The 22484-nt window shown below is 43.5% G+C and overlaps 1 protein-coding gene across 1 annotated transcript in view; it reads left to right on the forward strand.

Annotated features, from left to right (window-relative positions):
- Positions 1–17784, forward strand: part of LOC138599846 (CXADR-like membrane protein) — a 67598-nt gene extending 49814 nt beyond the window's left edge. The window contains exons 3-8 of the mRNA XM_069671604.1: positions 6322–6479; positions 9246–9444; positions 10528–10695; positions 11822–11944; positions 12955–13096; positions 17409–17784. Of these exons, the coding sequence (XP_069527705.1) occupies positions 6322–6479; positions 9246–9444; positions 10528–10695; positions 11822–11944; positions 12955–13096; positions 17409–17784 (1166 nt within the window). The remainder of the gene's footprint in view (positions 1–6321; positions 6480–9245; positions 9445–10527; positions 10696–11821; positions 11945–12954; positions 13097–17408) is intronic.
- Positions 17785–22484: the final 4700 nt, after the last annotated feature.

A 22484-nucleotide genomic window follows, 5' to 3' on the forward strand; every position in this document is an offset into this window, starting at 1 on the left:
GTCTTGGTTCGCTCATTAAGTCTCTGTGCTGGACGTTGGAGCCTGTCAGGGCGTCTGGCCCCCGGTCTGACCCGAAGAGGGACCACAAGCTGCTGCTCATCTCTGCACGCTCAGTGACGCCCGCTGAGGGGGCGGAGCTCCTGACAAGTTTCTTTGCAGAAGTTCAGATGGAGAAGCAGCTGTGTGAACATTTCTCCTTTGCACAGCTCATCATAATACACATGGACTCTGTCACATGATGACCTTTGACCCCAGAGGATGTTTATGTCTGACTGACAAATGGTCCAGCCTCGCCCTGCTGATCCTGCACAGTGAAATGTTGATATTAACTCATGTTGACACACGCGCGCACACACACACACACACACACACACACACACACACACACACACACACACACACACACACAAGGCGCTGTGTTGGTGAGATATCATGGAGCGTCTGCAGCTGAAGAGAAGAAAGAGAGGGACGATGCGTTCACTGCCCCCTCCTCTCTCTCTGATGGATCACTGCTGAGGGGATTGTATTTCTGGGGCTCCACTGATCTGTTTGTTCTCCCCTCCCTCCCTCCCTCCTTCCTTCCCTACTCACTGATCTCCTTATTCAAAGTCCTTACTCGCCCCCACCCTCTCATTCGTTAAACATTCATAATTCATCTTCTCCTCTCTTCTCCTCCTGTGCTAATAATCTGCATCTTTACTTTCCTTTGCTTTAATCCATGTCTTTTATTAAAGTGGAATCTTCACAGTTCAAATTTAGTCTTTCTAAAAGTGACATGGATTCACATGTGCTGATATCATGCTCTCTTCATCCTCATCCCTCTCTCTCTTGGCACCTTCCTCTTCCTCTCCTCTAAGAGCTGCAAAGTGACCGTCACCACGAAGCCAGGCAGGACATTTCACTTCCTCTGCTGAAGGAAAATCAATTTACTTTAGTCTCCAAAGTGTTGTGTCCAGCTAAAAGGGCTGATGCATTGATTACAGTCACAGTGCTATAATAGCCCATGCATTTAATCACGAGAGGAAGGGAGGAAGGAAACGAGGAAAGGGAGACAATGAGTTGAGAAAAAGGTGGAATTAGGATAATCGACCTTTACATTTTTCTAAAATAAACTGTACTTATATATGGACTGTACTTCTATAGTATCTTCTATTGTTTCACTTATTTAGACACCTTCCCAACCAAAAGCACTATTTGACTGCAGCCAGACTCTTTGAGACCCTCCCCTTCACCAAGAGGTTGTGGTCCATCAGGCGTTTTTTGGGGGACAGAGTGTAGACCTGGATGAGGGCGTTCAGGGAGGCAGGAGACGTTCTTGTTGCTGTTTTGTAAGCAAGCAACAGGGTTTTGAATTTGATGCGAGCGGCGACTGAGAGCCAGTGGAGGGATATGAGCATAGGAGTGACGTGTGCTGTTTTGGGTTGATTGAAGACCAGTCGCGCTGCTGCATTCTGGATCATCTGCAGAGGTTTGAATGTGCATGCAGGAAGGCCTGCCAGCAGGGAGCTGCAGTAATCACTGTGTGATATCACGAGAGCCTGTACCAGCAGTTGTGTTGCATGCTCTGACAGGTAGGGTCTGATCTTCCTGATGTTGACCAGGGCACTGATCGCAGGTTCGACTCCCGGTTTGCTGATCCCGTCTGCAGTGGTGCTTAGCTAGCTTCCGTGTAGGAACTCCAGCTGGCTTATCCTAACAGGGACTGTGCTGACTGTTACCTACTGTATGTAGTACACTTACTATTGATAGGTATCTCATACAACCCTACTTATATACTACATATTTATATATATTTATCACAATCAAAATATTGTTATGTTGCTTGATGGTGTTGTTAATAAAAACTGTTTTTTGTGAGGTTTGTCATTTAGCTTGGCAGAGGGATCATTAAAGAGCAGAGTCAGGTGTGTGTGTGCCTGATTGCCCTTGATTGAGAGCAGGTGGTGGGAGCTTATATTTACCCTTTGAGTCCAGGACCCAGTGCTGACTCATTGTCTCACCTCCAGAGATAGTGAGAGCATCTCTCTGTGTCTTCCTGCGTTTTCAGTGTGCTTGTAGAAATCAAAATAGCGACTTTGTTGGGCTTATTATCTCAAAAGCCTTTTCTGTTCTCCCTTCAAATCCCTTGGCCCATTTTTGTTTCACGAAGGAGTTTTTTCCAGGGTCTCCCTGAGAGTTTACTTTTGGTTCGGCTGCTTGGCGGCGGTGGTTTAGTTTGCCTTACCCTGACTTTGATTTTGGTTAAAGGAGCCTGCTTTCTGCTCAATATTATTTGTCCTTTCCCACTCCCTTTCAATCGCTTGTGATTTTCAGTGGCTATTCCTTCAGGATAGCTTTTAGAACCCCTTCCCAGTCCGCAATTGCGTCCCACTCCCCCGAACCCTGACAGTTTTTGATTCCTGTAAAAAAACACCCGGGGAACACCCCTCCCATCCTTCAGAGTCTAGCTCCTGACCTGCTGTCTCCCCAGTGTGCGGTGGAGAAGGTCCAGACCACTGGGCCTTTAATCCATCTGCTGAGATAAGGAGGCCAAAAGGAATGTGTGCGTGTGTGTGTGTGTGTGTGTGTGTGTGCATGTGTGTGTTTTTGCGTGTGTGTGTGCGTGTGTGTGTGTGTGTGTGTGTGTGTGCATGTGTGTGTTTTTGCGTGTGTGTGCTGTTGAGAACTGAATTCTTGAACCTTCTGAGCACATAAACTAAACATGTTGTCAGCTATATTAATGCTCACATTGCCCACATTCATGTGTACGAGCTCAGCTCTGACTGAAGTGGAACATTACAGCATGTTCTACATTATAACAAACACAAGTACTACCTCGACTGCTTTGATCACAAAACAAAAGTAAACATACACAAAGGATAATAACAGAAGCGACTTCAAGATGGCGTGGTGCTGGTGGGACGCATGCTTGTGTGGCTCCTGAGCTATCATTAAAAGTCCGTACATAACCCAACACCCATATATACTTGAAGAGTATGCCACTTAAAAACACCAGGGCGTCGAAATATGCGAGAAAGACCCAGCAGAATGTGGCAACGTTGAAAAAACAACCATCATCTCCGCAAGCTAACGCTAAAACGACTTTGATCGAAATTTTATGATATACTGGCGGGCATATCCGGACTCAAGGGTGAGATACAAAGTCAGGCTAACAGGATCGAGGAGGCCGAAGAAAGAATTGACAATGCAGAGGACACCTAGACTCCATGCAAAAAGTTATCAAACAACTAAAGGAAAGATGCTCACTCTGGAAAAGAAGATGGAATACCAGGAAAACAGAGGGCGACAAAATAATCTCAGGCTCATCGGTCTCCCCGAAAAAGCCGAGGGCAAAGAAGACTGTGCTTTTTTAAAGGGTGGCTATTAAATTGCCTCGGCGCCGACACCTTTCCCTCCCAGCCGGTCATAGAAAGATTACATTGAACAGAACACAGGTGAACTGATAACGCTACCGACCGTTATAACACACCAGGACAAGTGATTATGAGATTCCTCAATTACAAAGATAAAGAAAGAGCCATGCAAGCAGCCCGAAAGAAAAAGTCAGTCTACTATGAAAACGTGAAAGTCGGCCTCTACTCACCGACAGAGGAAGCGCTTCGACGCGGTGAAACGGGAGCTGCAATCCAACTGGAATGTTCCACCCGGCTATCTTGGTGGTGTCATACAAAGGACGCCGCCCATCGTTCAAAAAGGTGTCCAACGCAGAGACATCCCTTCATGAAAAGCTAAAGGAAGATGGAAAACAACAGCAGCCTGCTGAGCCGGTACCTGAAGACTGGGAGTAGTCGATCCCGGTCACGGTTCCCTTCACGGAAACAGTATTCCCTAATGGCACTGGCCTCTTTCCAATCGAGGGTCTGTGGGATGTACAGGACAAACAAGTCCGATCCACCTCGCCAACTTATTCAGTTTTTTTTTCCTCAGTAAAACCACAAACACTTCCTGAGATTGATCAGCTGATTTCAGCACTGAAACAGAGAGAAACACAGAGTCAATGAGAGGATGCAAAGCTTGTATAGCTGTATAGCATTTTGCACCCCCCAAATAACTACTTTTCTATTGTTCAAGTTATGATATGTGATGCATTAAGCTGGGAAGTTTTTCCTTCAAAGTAGCAGTAGTAGAAGAATACACTTTAAGGATGATTCAATGTGAGTGCTTGTTCCCCTGCTCCTTCCCAGGCTGCAGAGAAATGACTGCATGCTCCACAGAGCAGCTAATGTGCAGAGAGACAGGTACAGCAGCAGGGTGGAGACACGTCACATGCATATTAATACTTATTGGAAGCATCTACAACTCATTCTCTGCGAGTTTACTTGGCAGCACTCTGTGGGACAGATGTCAGAAAATGAAAATGATTAAGATGTGTTTCTTTTCTTTCTCATACAGGATCCTTAAACTTTAAACAAGAGCTGATTAATCTATCCAGTTTCTCAGTGGGGAGGCATTACATCTTTACTCGAAGTATACAAACCTGTACATTCATTATACACACCTGTTAATACAGTATATACATCTGTACATACAGTGTACAAGCCTGTACATAAAGTACACACACCTGCACATGCAGTAGACACACCTGCAGAGGACATGTTGATGAAGACACACACGTGTACACACAGGCACACATTTAAGCTGTTGTACGGTCACAGTAGTGATTTCAACACGTGCACAGACGCACACTCTGTGGCTGCTCAAACGCACACATGCACACTCAGACGCACACACAGACACACACATTTCCCTGTTCTATTTTTACTGTGGGCACAGTTGTGTCCACTCAGCAGGACATCGCGGCCCACAGTTGATCAGTGTCCAAAGAGAGGATGAATAAATAAAGGGAAAACAATTGGAGGCTGTGGCTTTCATCCTCAGTCTGTGGGTAATTCTCGCCCAGTCAGCAGTGCCAGTCTCACTGTGTGCTGCTGTTCTTGGTAAACTGATACACCCTTTGGATGGAACCCATCCCACCCTGTATCTTCTTTGTTGTGCAGGGGGCTATTTAATATTCATTGTTGGTTCAATGTCCATTCGTGTTGTTTTGGTTTAGTGTGCCCCCCTTTAACGTCACCGATTTGATAACGTCATTGGATGATCGATTTCTGCTGTTAATAAAATTATCTCATGCCTCTTTTTCATCATCAAAGTATGAAAACACTTTTCACATCTATTTTATGAGACAGGTGCGAAGGAGAGGAATGAGTCCATCAATAATTCAAGCAAACTCTTGCAACACTCTAACTTGCAAAAATTAAATGTATTGGCCCAAAGGGTCGGTACCAGACCTTCATCAGGCCGTTTGTTAGAAAGACAAGCCATCTTAAATAAGGAGTGGCTGGAAGCCTGCAACCAATCAACATCGTTAGAACAGGTCTGAATTACAAAACTACTAAATTAATATAATAATAAACATCAGCTTCCTGACTGAGAGTTAAGATACCACTACTTACAGTGGTAAGAAAGTATATAAAGCTAAAGAAGTAATCCATAATACATTTTTAATTCATACATTCAAGTTTCATTTTCATCATTTTCTCTCACAGAACATGGGAGGACTTGTTTCACTGCCGCTGTTTCAGTTGGTTTTTTTGAGTTTAATCCAAGCTAACCATTTCAAGCACCTAAAGCTGCTTTCCCACTGGTCAAAAAACCCACGAACACCCACTAACACCCGCTAACACCCGGCTTTCTTGCTAAGTGGGAAAGGCTACAATCTGCATTCAGAGTCGGGTCAATTATTACCTCAGCTCCGATCAGCATTGATGGGAACACAAAACCTGCGTCGACACATTAATCTCCGCCCGCTTGTCCGTGCCGAGTTTGATAAACAGACTGAATGAGTAATAGATTCAATAAAGACCTAACCACTGTAACATCTTCACTGGTTACTAATCCTGCCTCTGGTGCGTTGATGCTGCAGAAAAGAGACTGACAGTATTCTCCACTGGCAATTGTTTACAGTGGAGTCTTGTGGGTCTGGGGTCTGCTTTCAAAAAAGCCTCGTCATCTTTAACAAAAGTCCATCTCTGTATCCCCCAAGGACTATGTTGCAGCGATTACACATCACGTCACAGCTGCCTGCTGAAAATGTATACTGAAGCACTTCCTGAACCTATCCTCATTAAACCTTAAGTCACGTGTCGCTGTAGTCCTACATGTGTAAAGCTGAGGGATGCTTTTGGTCAGAATATTTACTTGAGTCACCACGTCACACAGAACAGTTTGTGCTGTTTGTTGTTTGGTTAATACAGCTGTAGTCTTAATATTTAATACGTGATGCAGTGAACAGTAATCCTGAACTGGTCTGTCTCCACACAGTTCTGCTGGGTGTGCTGACGACATGCGCCCAAACAGAGATGAAGAGGGTTGTTGGAGAGAACGCCACGCTGCCCTGCCACCATCAGTTCTGGGTGGGGGATGACCCCACTCTGGATATCGAGTGGCTGTTTCTCAAGCCGACCAACAGGCAGAGAGTGGTAAGTGTCTCCACGAAGGAGGTGAAAGTCATACAAACTGGAAACCCAGATGATATTTATTAGAGCTGATGTATAAAACAAGGATCAGTTCAGGCATTAAGACAGTGCTGTAAGAGAAGCTGATTAGTGACCATTATGGCTTTTAAGCTGGAGTCTATATTACATTGTATTTTTTAATCAATCATTAAAACAATCTTTTAACATGCAACATCATATAAAATACATTCACAGTCTGACGTAATGCCGTCAGTAGTAAGTTCAGTTCAGTCAAGCTTTGAACCTTCACAGACCTCTGATCAGCATTCGTGGCACGCAATGGCCAATAGTAAGCTGCGACCTGAATAGCTTAGTCACAAGTGCTTAATGACAGCAATGGTTAAAGGACAGCAATGTCCTGCCTGCAATGTGAAAAGCTTAAGCCAGCAATGGCTAACACTTAGCTGTGAGTTGAATATCACGGCTAACAATGCCCTGTTCATGCCAGCAATGGCTAATACGATGTTACAATTTCATTTAGCGGATGCTTTTGTCCAAAGCGACGTACATCTGAGAGTTAGTACAACACAAGCAACGATCGAGACAGGAGGGAACAAAGTCAGGAAGAGCCAACAAACTGCTTTTTAAAAATAATCATCATCATCAGCAAGATCAGTATAGTCATCATCATATGATGCTATCTTGGCAGAGCGTAGCGGGCAGGAGGGAGTGTAGACCTGGATGAGGGCGTTCAGGTAGGCAGAGGCCATTTTTGTTGCTGTTTTGTAAGCGAGCAACAGGGTAATAACAGTCAATAACCAGTAACCTTTTGGCCTACAAGGTTGAGACAGTGTTACTAGTGTACAAGAATACGTCCCAAAAAACATACACATAAAAGAACAAGCTTACCAAAAATAGAGAGGTACATATTAAAAGTTTTACAGTGATGTAATGATTAACTCGATTATGTTACAAACTGAAAGAGTGGAATGCAGATCCTCTTTCAAGTTTGGTCTAACTACTGACTGACAGAAATTCGCCTCAATGAAAAATAAAGTAATACATACTACATGGAACACCGAAGTTCTGCACAACTGTTTGTGCCGAAACAGTTCAAACTGTTTTGCTTACTGTAACTGATGAGTCATGATGCTTGCATGTTACAAGTACTAAAAGTGGATAAAATAACTGTATAACTGATCTTTATAGTGATGCTCAGCATGCATGAACATTGGACCCTGTGTTATTGCAAATCAATCACATCAAATAAGACAAGGCAAGGCAGTTAATTTATTTATATAGCACATTTCAGCAACAAGACAATTCAAAGTGCTTTACACAGAACAACAAAAGCAAAGAAACGCATCATAAAACAAGCAAAGTGAAGAAACTAAAAACAGCTAAAACAGAAGCCTAAATATAAAAAGATAAGAGTTAAAGCTACAGTGCAGATATAAATAATTAGAACAGTTATTAAAATAAAAGTATTAAAATAGTTTAATAAAAAGCAGCAGGTGCGTCTTCAGGCTTGGTTTAAATGTATTTTGGCCCTTGACCGTTCAGCGCTTTGTAAACCAGCAGTAGTATTTTGAAGTCTATTCTCTGACAGACAGGGAGCGAGTGTAAAGACCTCAGAACTGGAGTGATGTGATCTACTTTCTTATTAGGTGTTAGTGAGGACTCGAGCAGCAGCGTTCTGAATCAGCTGCAGTTGTCTGATTGATTTTTTACATAAATCAAATTTTATTTGTATAGCGCCAAATCATAACCAAAATTATCTCGAGACACTTTACAAAAAGAGCAGGTCGAGACCGACTCTTTGTTGTGTTATTTAAAGAGAGGCCCAACATGAATCACCATGAGCAGCGCTTAGCAACATTCAGCACAGTGGCAGAAAAGCTTCCTTTAAACAGGCAGAAACCTCGAGCAGAACCAGACTCATGCTGAACATCTTAAGAGACTGGATGGGCCGCACAATGGGATAGAGGGAGAGGCAGGATAGAGACAGGCAGAGAGAGAACATATGTTCTTGTTACATCAACAACGACAACAACAGGTAATTCATACGTATGGTTACAATGCCAATAATAGTGGTACACTAGTGTGAAGATAAAGGCTTTAGTAATCGTAATTGTAGCAGTTGAAGTCAACAGGTCTACTATTAGCATTAGCAGCAACAATAATGGTACTATGGGGAAGACTGATGTTAGTAGTTGTTGCAGTCGAGCAGGTCCACAGCAGCAGGTGGTCTACAGCAACAATCCCCAGGAAGATATATGGTTAGTAACGTTAATGGGACAGGAAGATACAGAGTTAATGAGCTGCATTAATATAAGAGAGAGAGAGAGAGACAGAGAGAGAGAGAGAGAGAGAGGAGCTCGCTGTGTCAGATCCCCCTGGTAAACAGGACATACCTTGGGGATCTCTGATGAGCATGTGTTCATACATCCAAGATCTTTTGGATCTTCATACCAATATGGGTCTCATACAAATATAGAGTATCAGCAAGTAAACACAGCAACAGTGCTGTGCAGTGTACTGAGGGCTGTCAAACAGTGGTTCAGATGTGAATCTGTTTTTGTGAAAAGAGCACCATCTAATGGTGAAGCACTGCACTGAGTGACTTTTTATGAAGAGTTCATTAAGTGGATGATATTCTTAACAGGTGAGATGTAAGAAGTAATTGAGAACAAAGATACAATGTGAAACTGGGCGTGTTCATTGTTTTTTTTTTCAATAATCACAAAATGTCATGAACATGAAATGATCTAACCCATGTCCTCCAACCAGGTGATCACCTACTTCGCCGGACGAGTTTTTGACCCCAATGAAGCGGAGCGTGGCCGCGTGGCCTTCGCCGGAGAGTTCTTAAAAGGCGACGCGTCTCTGCTGATCAGCGATTTGACTCTGACCGACTCAGGAGAGTACAGCTGCAAAGTCAAGAATGGTGCACAATACCACTGGAGCACCATCAGCCTCATCGTCCTGGGTAAGTGGCAGTGCTCAGACAGAAAATCACAGATAACACTGGACGACTAGAAATCTGTGGTGTTCTGAAGACTAGGGCTCAGACTAATGATTTGATTCACTTCCTGTATTCTGTTAGATATGACAGAGCAAAGTGGAATTATTTATAGTTTGAATACTGCGGGGTTCCTGTCTGTTGTTTTAAGTTGATAAAATAGGACAATTAAGTACAAAAACACATTATTTAGTATTTGTCAGTTGGTATTAAACCTGTTCAGAATACCAGGACATGTAGAGTATATACAGTTCTTCTGATGCGTTGCTAGCATAAACAAACGATATGCTCTAGGATTGTATTTTGGCCAATGTGATCCATCTCGTCTGAGCCCCACACAGCCATCTTTCTCAAAAGTCTCAGACTACAAACACACACCAGAACCAGAACGCTTCAGATATCAAAAGTTCTGTCTGGCACCGACAGATATCGGTTTATAGAGATAAAGAAAGACCAAGTCATATTCTCATATAGTCCGTGAGTCAGTAGGGTTGGTCGGTACCATCTGAGGGAAATAATGCTCATGGTGATTTTTGGTGAGGTATACATCTCTAGAGTTAGAAAATATGTGATAGCATTGCACCAATGCTTTATTCTGTTCTGGCATGGGGTCATAAATCGAGTGATAACACACAGAAAGCCACCACCACTGCAATGCTATCACATATGTTTCAGCACTAGGGGTGTATACCTCGCCAAAAATAGCTATGAGAATTATTCCCCCCAGATGATACCGGTGGCCCACATTTGGGATCCTGGCTCACGGACTAATATGAGTGTATTTAATAGTTGATATTTACTTGGTAGAACAGGTCAACAGCTTGTGCCAAAAGTTTCAGAAACTGTCTTACACTCACTCAGTTAACTAGTTCAAACATCATGTCAACCACTAGGTAACTAAATTATTAGAGGTAGTTATCGGCATGATTTTAACATCTATTCATTTCTTAACTGTATAAAAATGTGCCGTATGTGCAGAGTATGGGTATTCTGAAGGTGAAAGTATAATACACATCTTCTAAGGATTTCTGTGTGATTGTGTGTCTGCAGTGAGGCCGTCCAAGCCGCGGTGCTGGATGGAGGGCAAACTGTTGGAAGGCGGCGATGTTAAGATGAGCTGCAAGTCTGCTGATGGCTCGGATCCCATGCTGTACAAATGGGAGAGGCTGCTGGACAAGGGAAAATATGTTGGCAAGCTGCCTCCACTGGCGCTCATAGGTGAGCTGATTCACACATTGTCTGTTAAACCAAGATTATCGCTCTGTTGAAGATCTATGAACTGAGGGGGGATTCACAATGAATGAATTGCAACCGCTGATAGCACCATCAGTGCATCATTTGCACCCGCTATCTGCCCCGTCTCATGGTCCGATTCACAAAGCCAATTGCACTGATGATATTCAAGCGCAAACATGCCCATAAAGTTTAGCAGATCCGTGCAGTTTGCTCCTGTTTGTGGAGAGAAGCTGTCTGCACCTCCACTCTCTGCTGCTCGGTGCTGCGCTCTCACGCTTTGGTTGAGCTCAAACTGATGGATCTCAACTCCATGCACTGATCGATGATGAGCAGGGAGAGGAGGGAGAGGAGGGGGCAGCTCTCTAACACTTTACTCGACAGGTGTTTACTAGTTTAACTGTCTGTAGCCTAACGGCGCTTCTTTTTTTTAAACGAGCACGGAACAGCAGCTTGTCCATCGTCATGCACAATAGCTCCACACATATGAACAGAGTGTGCCCATGTGCCCAGGTTGAGCCTCGCGTGGCCCCAGACTGATTGGTCTCCCGATTATAAAAACAATAACAATATATTATTAACAGATTGTATTTACAGACAAATTTTTTGATCACACAAAAGGCAGAGTTGTCGACATGATCACTGTAAACTCAGAGCGTCACAGCTCTTATAATACTGCGCTGCAGTTCCCACCAGCACTCTGCAGACAGTAATATTTTCACTGTAACTGCACTGTGCTGTTAGCGCTGACGTTTGTCAATTAGGTGCTTTTTTTATCTTATTCTATTTAAGTCTTTTACTTAAGTTTATTATAGCTCTGTGTTAATTGTTCTGCACCAAAATCACCAAAACAAATTCCTTGTATGTGGAAACCTACTTGGCAATAAACACCGATTCTGACTCTGATTGCTAAAAGGCTCAATTACATACGCTCAAACAGCACCGGAGCACAGAGACGCTGTTTGCCCTTCAGTCTAATGTTCAGTCTAATGTTCAGTCTTATATACTGTCTAATAATTCCTCTTATGTTCAGGCTTTTATCCTAACCAGTCTTGTAACATATATGTATGTATGCTGTTTTTCTGTATGTTTTCTCTGCTGGTTATTTCAGATCTTAAAAACCCAGAGATCGTAACGTTGAAGAATTTGACCAAGGACAGCGCAGGTGTATACAAATGCACAGCGAGCAACGACGTGGGAGAGGACAGCTGCACAGTGGAGGTCAAGATACACTGTGAGTGAAACACTTTGGATAATCAATGAAGACTTGTTTTGATTCCAGGACTGGCTTACAGCAGTTTTCTCACAATGACTTCCACACACACTGCCTTGGTCCTACCATGAAACTGCTGATCACATTGGCTGACTGACAGTCATATTTTACGGTATTTTACGATGGTGTTACACCGAATCAGGATATATATTTGCATATTTATTGAATCTTTCATATCCTGAAAAATCTGAGGACCAGAAAAGTAATAAATTCATTAATTTAATTATGCAAAAGTTTTTTATTGTTTGCACGAATGTAATGAATTTTGAATGTAACGACAACAGCAACACCAAAATCCCTTTTGGATCTCTATCTCTCCATTTGAGGTTAAAATGACACACTAAATCCTTATTAGGAGCTTATTATTTTAGTAATACCTAATGACTGTGTAAGTATCAATATTAGCATTAATACCATGTTTATTTTGTACTTTGTTGAAGAAATTTGTATTATTTGACTCCTTTACGGAAATGTTCTTATGTTTTATGTGGACAGTGTTGATGGTACATGTAGTCAATTAAAGTAATAAAGTGCTGAGAGAGAAGGCCGAGGTCTCCAGCTTTTGGCTCCGTCCCGGCAGTAGCTGCGTGTCCCTGGATGCATTGCAGCCACAGCCTTGTTAGCTGCATTTCTTTGGCAGTAAACTCTGCTTATATTTCTGCTTTAATTCTTTTATAAATCTAATAAATCATTATAAGGGGAATGGCCTTCTCAGTTATTATTAATAAAGGTATATCTAAATGGTAATAAGTAATAAGGTAAATCACAAAGATAAGCCCCAAGCTCTGTAAAGACAGGAAGTTATGAAGTAGAGCACCTGTAGAGAAGTATCAAGTCATTCAGGTAGACAGGGGGGACAGGAATGGTATTTTTTACAAATCTTTATTGGTATTGTATATTTCCTTTAAATATCAGAATACTCTCTTACACAGCTTTCATTTTTATGTGTGTGTGTGTGTGTGTGTGTGTAGATGTAAGGGGAATGGGTGTGGTTGCAGGGGCAGTGGTCGGTGTGTCTTTCGGGGTCCTCCTCATCATCCTCATCATCTGGTTGGTGTTCCGCAAAAAGGAAATGAAGAAATATGAAGAAGAAGAGACCCCAAATGAAATCAGGTATACGACTACGAAGCAAAGGGATCTTTTATCGCACCATCAAAAGTCATGCAAAGAAAACTTTGTGCCGGCTAACCCAAAAAAACCTGTCGCCTACGTGAATCACTGCGCTGAGAAGTCCTGAGGTTGAATTAAAAATGATCAACTTGAAACATTCTAAAATGTCTGTGCTAACCGGGATCATGAAGTAGACATTTGACCTTTTGACCTTCTTATTACAAGCAAAAAACGTTCCACTGTAGTAAGCCAGTTTTCAGCAGCCCAAGAATTGTAACAAAGAAGGGAAAAATGTCCTTTGCTTTTGGCAACACCACTAATATCTCATAAAATAAAGCAAGCAACGTCTTTTACCATCTACAGTCCTTTTTGTCGGATGTAAAACACTTATCTGAGGCTGAAGTTATGAAATCATAGCCTCTTGATCTTAAAGGAGGAATATGCGACTAAATAAGCCAAATAAGCCAAAGCATCTCAGACCAAAACAAATGTTCTCTTTGGCCACACCTCTGCCATCCCTCAGTGCCCCCTCCACCCCTCTCCTCCGCCCCCTCCACCCCTCTCCTCCACCACCTCCACCTCCCTCGCCCCTTCTTTTATGTTCCTCCAGCATGCAACTACGGAGACAGCGCGGCCGACATCGGGATACAAGCTTCTGCAAACAGTGCAATATCCAGTGACAAGGTTAGTACACCGTGTGATCAAGATGTTTACATCTTGGCTATTATTTTATTGGTTGTAAAATAGGTTTCTGAAGTCATTGAAGTTATTCTAGTAACACTAGAAATGTTACAGCTTCCTATGGAGCTGTATATGAGATATGCCGAGTGACCTAAATCTATGTAGCATAATTTTAGCTTCCTTTGTATCCTGCCAATGCTAGGTAGCTAACACAGCCGTATAGTATGCTTTAGGCGGGGCTGCTAGCAAACCGCTGTGACTACAGTAACATTAAATTTCTACTGTGTGTAGTTGTCATGACCAATTCAAAACCCCTGAATTACTGCTGTTTGTTTAGTGATGATGTCGTCTTAGCTATAATTTTGTCGTTGACTTATTTCAGGAACCCTCTGTAACTTATGCAGCTTGGTAAAGGGCTGCCAATTGAGCTAAAAGCATGTAATGTCATTATGAGCTTTCTAGCTAATGTTTTGCTGCTAATGCTAGCTAGCTCACACACATACACTTTGAATCTGCCAACGATCACCGCTGCTATTTTTACCCAGATTTTCACCCCTGTGTCGAGACCAGGGGTTAGACGAGGCGGATGAGGAAGGGGAGCCCCAAAAGAGAGCTTGTTGGACTTGTATGTGGACTTCAGCTTTGCATTCAACATCACCATCCCTGAAATCCTCCACCACAAACGCACCCAGCTCACTGTGCCAGCCCCCACCTGCCAGTGGATTACCAACTCCCTGACTAACAGGAGGCAGCAAGTGAGCCTGAGAAACATCACATCCAGCACCCAGTCAATCAGCACTGGCACTCCCCAGGGGTGTGCGCTCTCCCCACTGCTCTTCTCCCTCTACACTGATGACTGCACCTTAGGGGACCCCTCTGTTAAACTCCTGAAGTTTGCAGACGACACATCAGCCTCATCCAGGACGGTGACGAGTCTGCTTACAGACGGGAGGTGGATCAGCTGGTCCTCTGCGGTCAGAACCATCTGGAGCTCAGCCAGCTCAAGACTCTGGAGACGAGAGTGGACCTTAGGAGAAGCCCCCCCACACTCTGTGTCTACTGTGGACACCTTCAGGCTCCTGGGATCCACTGTCTCCAAGGACCTGAAGTGGACCTCCCACATCAAGCAAAAGGCCCAGCAGAGGATGTACTTCCTGAGACAGCTCAGAAAGTTCAACCTGCCCGGGAATCAAGCTGCCCTCCATCCAGGACTAATGCCGGTCCAGGGTCAGGAAACAGCAGGTAACATCACCGCAAACCTCTCGCACCCCGGTCACAAACTGTCCGAACTTCTCCCCTCCTGCAGGCGTTACAGAGCACTGTACGCCAAAACAACCAGACGCAGGAAGAGTTTGTTTCTCCAGGCTGTCACTGGTGAGCAGCTAACTCAGCCAGCGTTATGGACAAGTATAATAACCTAATCAGCTGTACATGTACATGATGTGAGTTATACAGACATCTACTGTGCATGAGAAACACAGTATGTTATTATTATGTTATAATTCACCCTCTTATCATGTATATATTATCACTACATTGAAGATCAATCCACATTCTCTGTAAATACTACAACCGTCTACCTCTTGTACATAACAACCTGATTCACAACCATATTTATCTCTGCACCTTTGCACTTTCTATTGCACCATTGCACTATTGTCTCATGTCTATAAGTGTTGTTGTACTTTCTTAAAATAATGTGTATATATAGTAGCATCATGAGAGGTCACTAGGGCAGGTTAGAATGAGATGCAAGATTAATCAAAACACGGCAAACAATGCAGGTTCACACTGAAGTTCTGTTGTGGGTAAAAAGGATAACTGAGATTATTTCTTCCATCCAAATCAAAATCCCCAACAAACTTAAAACATCCCGGAGGAGAAAAACACATTCGTTAACTGAACCAAAGTCCACACAGATTCAGCAAAAATAGTTTTCCAACAGGATCCGGTCTTTAAGGTACTTTCCTGCTTTACAGTGCTCTGTTCCAAGGCCTTTGTCGCCTCTTCCGGCCGTGTGCTCTTCTCTCCCCCACTTCTCTTGTTCTGTACTCTTTCAAGCCTTTCAGCCCTGCTCTCGCTCACTCAGGATTTGGGTTGAAAACTGATAGTAAAAGTGGGTTTTTTTTAAAGCTAGAAAAAGCTAGCTAAACCGAAGATTTTGACAACCAGAAAAGATGCAAGTCAAAAGAAATGATTGAGTAAATGATCACACTATTATTCTTCCATAGTATGAACTAGCAGTGTATTATTGCAGAATGATGTATAAGCTGTCTGAAACCAGGATATGTATCTAATTTGTTATGATCATCTGTTACAGAGGCTGCTTCAAGACACAACCCTGCATCATCTGGGCAACAAAAGCCCAACAATTCAGCCATTCAGTGGAGCCTTCTTTGTTTTGTACCTAAACATTGTGTTACTGTATTTTCTTAAAAAGTAAATAAAATACATTCAGTGGAAAAACAGTACTGGTCTAATGCCTTCACAAAATCTCTTGTGACAAACCACCTACACACTGACTTTTCTGTTTAGCTGTTTAAACTACATAATTTTAGATGACAGTGAGTGCTATGAATACTCCACTGTATATGAACAAAGCCCAATCAGTTTGGCGCTATATAAGTACTGTCCATTTACCATTCCATTCTGTTAAATACAAGGTGTTTGTTTCTCTAGTTTTTAACAGACTACTCACATCTGTAAGTGACAGTGCTGCTGTGGACATTACAAATTAATCTCATTGTAATTGTGCCTTTGAACCAAAAACAGTACTGACATTACGGCATACAGTATGAAATTCAAAATTATGTAATTGTTGCAGTATTATAGTCTTTGGTGAGTCCATAGAGGGCCCAGAGCATGAGGAAGGTGAGTGTGGGGGTGTGGATGATTGGGTTGTTACACACACCAATCAGTATGTTTGACTTTACAGAGATTGAAATACAAACAATTTGTAGAAACAAATCAGTATTGAAGTTTGACCAGCGGTGCATCAGTGATGTTTTTCTATTGGTTGAAACAACAACAGGCACCGTGCATTGTTTTACTATTTGAATTTGTCAAAACCTTGGACAGGGCCTGTTCGAAACCGGGACATATTAGTGTTTTATAGATATTTGTCGGGACACGGGGCACAGAGCTTGAAAACGGGACGGCCCCGGTCAAATGCTATGTTTTAAAAGAAGTCTATGAGAAACTGGTCCTCCTTCTCACTTGATTTATTCCCTCAGTGAACATTTTCCTAATCAGTTTATGATCTAAATCTCTAGTTTCAAGTCAACACAGCATGAAGCATGAGACCATAAAGCAGGGGAAGATTAAGGGCGGGGCTATCTGTGATTGACAAGTCGCTACCACAGCAACCTGTCAACCATGATAGAGACATAACCATGCATATCTGCCTTGTCTTCCAAATACGGTCAGTTCTAGTTAAACCGTTAGCGGGGGATATACACAGTACGTATCCAGTGCAGGATGGTGGGCATTGCCCCACACCACTGACGTAGCCAAGTTCACCGCTCACCGCCAAGTTGTAAAGACATAACTTGCGATTTTGAATGTGTTCACTGGGTATGTCTGAATTTATCTGCAGTGATTCAACAGTAACATTTCAATCATGTGCTCCTTTCAGGGAGGATGCTGAGGCTCCGAAAGCCAAACTGATGAAGCCCAACTCCCTCTCCTCATCCCGCTCCGGCAGCTCACGCTCGGGAACCTCCTCCACCCAGTCCATGGTGCACAACATGGGGCCCCGAGGCACGCGACCATGTATCCCTGCTGTGGCCGCCCTCAAGGAAACCTGCCAAGCCTCCACCTTTCCTCAGTCTCCACCTGGCTACAGCCAGACTGTTCCCAAGACTCCTGAACCCCGTTGCACACCCATCTCCACGTCTACCTCAAACTCCAAGCCCAGCACTCCTCCTAAACTGAGTCCTGGGAACCTGACCCGCATGGGGGCCACTCCTGTGATGATCCCAGCTCAAACCAAGGCCTTCCAGACTGTGTAAAGGAAATCACACAGAGGCAGCCTCAGCAAAGTGCGACCAGATAAAGACCCAGTTATAGGATGGAAATATATTCTCACTATTCACTGTCAGATGGAGACTTACAGCAGTGTCACTCTGCTTTAAACACAGACAGGAACACTCTTCATCTGCTGCTTGTTATTGACACACTGTCGCCTGAGCTACACCTGGGATCGAGGTGGTGTTTTGTGAGCTGAGATTCACAAAGGAGGAGGTGTTGAAACTAAGGCGAAGCAGGGAGTGAACGGAGGAGGTGAAGTGCACGGTGGCCCGTTAGAGCACGTCTACAACACTATGTTCATTACATCTTTAACACTCTCTTCATACACACAACAAGGTTAGAACACCCTGCACCTCAGACGGAACTGATGACTGTACTTTAACTGGATGGTGTTACTCAACAGGATGAATGGCTCTGATTGTACACACGCTGTAACATGGACATCATTCTGAGTGCTTCTGTCTCTCCGTCCTCTGCGCTGACATGTGCTTACATAAGCACAACTTCCACTGTCAGTCGTTTTAGATTCATTTTAGATTCTATTCATGCCCGACTTTTTAGAGCTGGCAGATATTTGGGCAGATTGAATTTGCTGGAGGAGCAGCACTGATGTTTGTGCACATTGTTAAAGGGTTAAGCAGATGCCCGATTGAGAAAGTGCCACCTGATGATGGTTTACATGTCTTTGGTTAATCCTGTTGTTGTTCGTCCACCTTTTTTAATCGATGAGAATCTGTATGAATGTGATGCCAGACCACATGCATTGTCCCTCAGCAGTAAGTGTTTCAGTCACATTTACATGCCTCTGAATCATTTTTAAATACATCACAAGAGAAATAATGACCTTTGGCCCTGTGCATACACAGTGCTGTAAACAGTATAACACCTTCAGTCTTTCACAGGGAACATTACAATTATGTCAGTATAGGTCTGGGGAGTTATAATGAATACCAGCTGCAGCCAACAGGCAGATGAACTCCTGCATTCTCCATGTGTGATATACAGCAGCTCTATCAGCGGCCCCACGCTTCAAAATATGAAGATCTGGGTTCACCTCTAGTGTCACAGCTGCACCTGCAGGCCTCCCTGTCGTGATTTGTCATGACCCGGCTCACGAGACATGTCGAAAGAGGGAAATACACGGCTTAAACGATTCAAAAGTAAATATTTATTACAAAATAACGGAATGAAAAGGTACAAAGGACATGAGGTGTGTAAGTCAGTGTGTCAGCTGTTGCATGAATGGAAAGTGTATAGTGCCTGTTGTAGGACCGGGTCGAGCTGAGCAGTGAGAGCAGAGAAGAGAGAGTGTGCAGCTCTTAAATGCACCTGGGAGACTGGAGAGGCACTCCCAGGGGCAGCGAAACCCAGCCCACCAGCAACCTGCAACTAAAACCAAAACCAGGGGAAGGAAAACCAGCAGCCTCTAATAGGACGCCGTCACATGTTACACATAAATTTGCAACCTCCTGTTGAACAACACAAAGGAATCTCGTAAGCAATAAGAAACAAGAATGGTCAGCAAAATAAAGCAGCAACGGCCACTTGGGCTTCTCCAATCAATGTTTGTAGCGGTCTCCCGTTTTGTGTTACACAGGACTGGAACCTCAGAGTTCTCGATGTAGGTCCAGGGTTTGTTTGACCCATCCATTGCTACAGGCCGACACTCCAAGTTGACTTTCCCTCTATTCAACTTTAAACCGTGTGTTCTGAATGTTGTCCTCTGAAGCGATAGAAAAAAATCAGGTTTGGATTTACTAAAAACATTAGCTGAAGTTAGTCAGCCACCAAAACAAGTTTGATTCTTATCGACGCAGTCAGACAAGCCATCGGACAACTCTCAGCACACAGTCAGTGGATACATCAGGACTACACCAAACAAGACAATCAAATACTTATGTTACAACTTAGGTACAGTTTAAAGCTGAACAGACAGACAATTGTATCGTCACATAACGCTAACCAAGCTTCTGTGCTGTTTGGAGTGTGAACAGGCCGGACAGACGCACAGGAGAGGAAATGTTTTGGCCTCGTGCTTCATCTTCTCAACAGCAGAGAGGACAAAACAGACCCACCTGCCTCCTCTCCCTCTCCTCTCTCTCCACCACCTCACTGTCACCGTCACAGGCAGGTCCATATCGCCTATTTACAAAGTCCTACACACACGTGCTGTTCAGATGTCTCTCCAGTGAATCATGGAGGGATGCAACATCTAACAGCTGAGTTACACCTCGCTCAGTCCCTCCTGCCATCCTTACTTGCTATCGGTCATGTCTCCTGTGAGTGTGTGTGTGTGTGTGTGTGTTCAGCGCAGTCTAATTCATCTACAAGAAGAACACAAAGAGCCAAACAGCTCTTTGGCCCGCTGTGCGGAGGTGAGAATGAGGATTTGTTCGAACCTCTCTCTCAGCTCTTTTTCATCACAACTCATCAGCAAGATCAGAAGACAACACTTAAGTACCCCAAACAACCCCTACAAGCCCTCAGAGCGTACTTAGACTTAGACTCAACTTTATTGATCCCTTTGGGATGACTCCCTCTGGGAAATTCAGTCTCCAGCAGCTTATACAGTACAATACAATAGGAAAGAATCTTACATACCGTCACCGGGCTGTGATGCAGTTACTAACACAAGTCTACATAAGAAATGTTCCACTGTAACATGTTGGCATGAAGCATAAACCCGTTTTACACTGCCAGTTCAAGGCGGGATCATTACGCCTCTGTTACGTTACAGCATCTGTGTGAACAGCAGAGCCGGCAGGGCGGAACAGCGCCGTGTGTGTGTGTATTTTAAGCACGTGCTGTTTGTTTACACCTTGCGCACATTTTGCTTCCGCAACACCAGAACATTATTTAAAAACACACACTGGGCCGGCTTGACGGCGGTGTTGCTCAGTCCAATGTAGAATGGCAAAGGCTGCATGATGGCGGAGCTTCGGAGCAGTGTAAAAGGGGCCACTGCAGCAGGCTGGGTCACAATCCTGTCCATTCTAAACACCATCATGTATGTCTCGGTGCCTCCTAAGGTCCCACCTGCACACAGTACAAACTCTAAAGACCCCAGAAGAAGCTGAGGAATGATTATATGCATGTTTTAGATACTAAACTATAGGAAGAATTTATTTCTTTATTACCTCAAAGCTTATATGAAACAGAAATGACATGTCTATAGATAAAACTGTAAAGTCATTAATATTTTTTATTCTTTGGTTTCATTTTGATTCCGATTACTTTCTTGTACACTTTCTTTGTACTCTCTGTCTCTTCTACAGTATATGCCAATATAAAGTCCTTCAATGCAAAGTACGGCAACAACATGGTTCCACAAGGGACTGTTTGCTTTCTCTCTCTCATGATATCAGTCTTATTTTGAAGGAGGCCGTATATATAGCCCTCTGCTTGAGTGAAAAATGTATATTTGTACAGAATATCAGAAATGTGTTTTTCTCTTTGCTGTTTTTTTTTTAAATACAATTTTGGATGGAGAAACACAGAGAGCTGCTGTCGTTATTCCTGCAATAAAGAGCCTTTGCTTTTTACAGTCAGTAAATTACAAGCAAGCGTTCTTTGCACATGTGCCCACACACAGATTAGTCTGTCAGCATGGCAGGATAATGTGGCAATAGGCAATTTCTCTGATTGTTCTTTTAAAGAGCCTTTCTGCCGTGAAGTGGAAGAATGTGTGATTGTTTTATCAGCCTGCAGATAGCCCAGCAGGATTGTGGGACGTGTAGTTTGTATGATGACCACAGAATGAAAGGCCGCTGGGTAGAGTCCTGCTGAGCTCAGGGTGCTCCACATGTCATGAACCGGGGACCAAGAATGAAAGACTCAAATGCAAACTCAGACCAGTGGACAGATTTCGGAGTTTTAATGTCGGGCAAGGTTTGGTACACAAAATAGGCAGTCAGAAATCAAGCTAAGGTATCCAAAAGACGTGAGGCAAAAGGCAAAGCAGGGTCAGAATCAGAGGTCATACGCGAGAGCTAGGAAAAAAAATGCTGGAACGCGACACTAGGGTACAAACGAACTGGCAACGAGACAGGAGAAGACAGGGGGTAAAATACATGAGGTAATGAGGGTGATGAGATACAGCAGGGGAGAGCACAATCAGGAGCAGGTGAGCACACGACGGGGGAGGGGCAGGACACAGACCTGAAACAGAGACAGGGGTGAGTGATTTCAAAATAAAACAGGAAGTACCAGACAAGACACATGAGGAAAAAATAAATGAAAACTTAACCTAACGGGCAGGCATGACACCACACGTAAATGTTGATTCTAAAAGTTAACAGGTTAATGTCTCATTCATATCACAGCGAAAGTGCTCAACAAACCTGGACCAGTACATCAGATTTTTTGGTCAAACTAATTCATGTTTGATTTGTTTCCTCCCTCTTCTTCATTTCAAAAGCACACACGAGGCTACAGGTGGACGTAACAGGCTCTGTGCACAGCACAAATCAGGCTTAAAAGGGATCTCCCAGACCGTGCTTTGAAACTGCCCTCTGCATCTCATAAATAGACATGGTACCATTAACGTCCTGCATGAGGCCCATCAGGCTTTAAACGAACTGTAATGTAAACCCATCTGCTGCGATATTACCTACTACCTACTACCTTGTATTTTTTTGTGTGTGTATTAGACAGTTTGACACGTGGAACAATTCTGTGTGCC

Source organism: Semicossyphus pulcher, unplaced genomic scaffold, assembly GCF_022749685.1.
Source record: "Semicossyphus pulcher isolate SPU_LCO1_2020_fin unplaced genomic scaffold, fSemPul1.0.p SCAF_10, whole genome shotgun sequence".
In the NCBI taxonomy this organism is placed as follows: domain Eukaryota; kingdom Metazoa; phylum Chordata; class Actinopteri; order Labriformes; family Labridae; genus Semicossyphus; species Semicossyphus pulcher.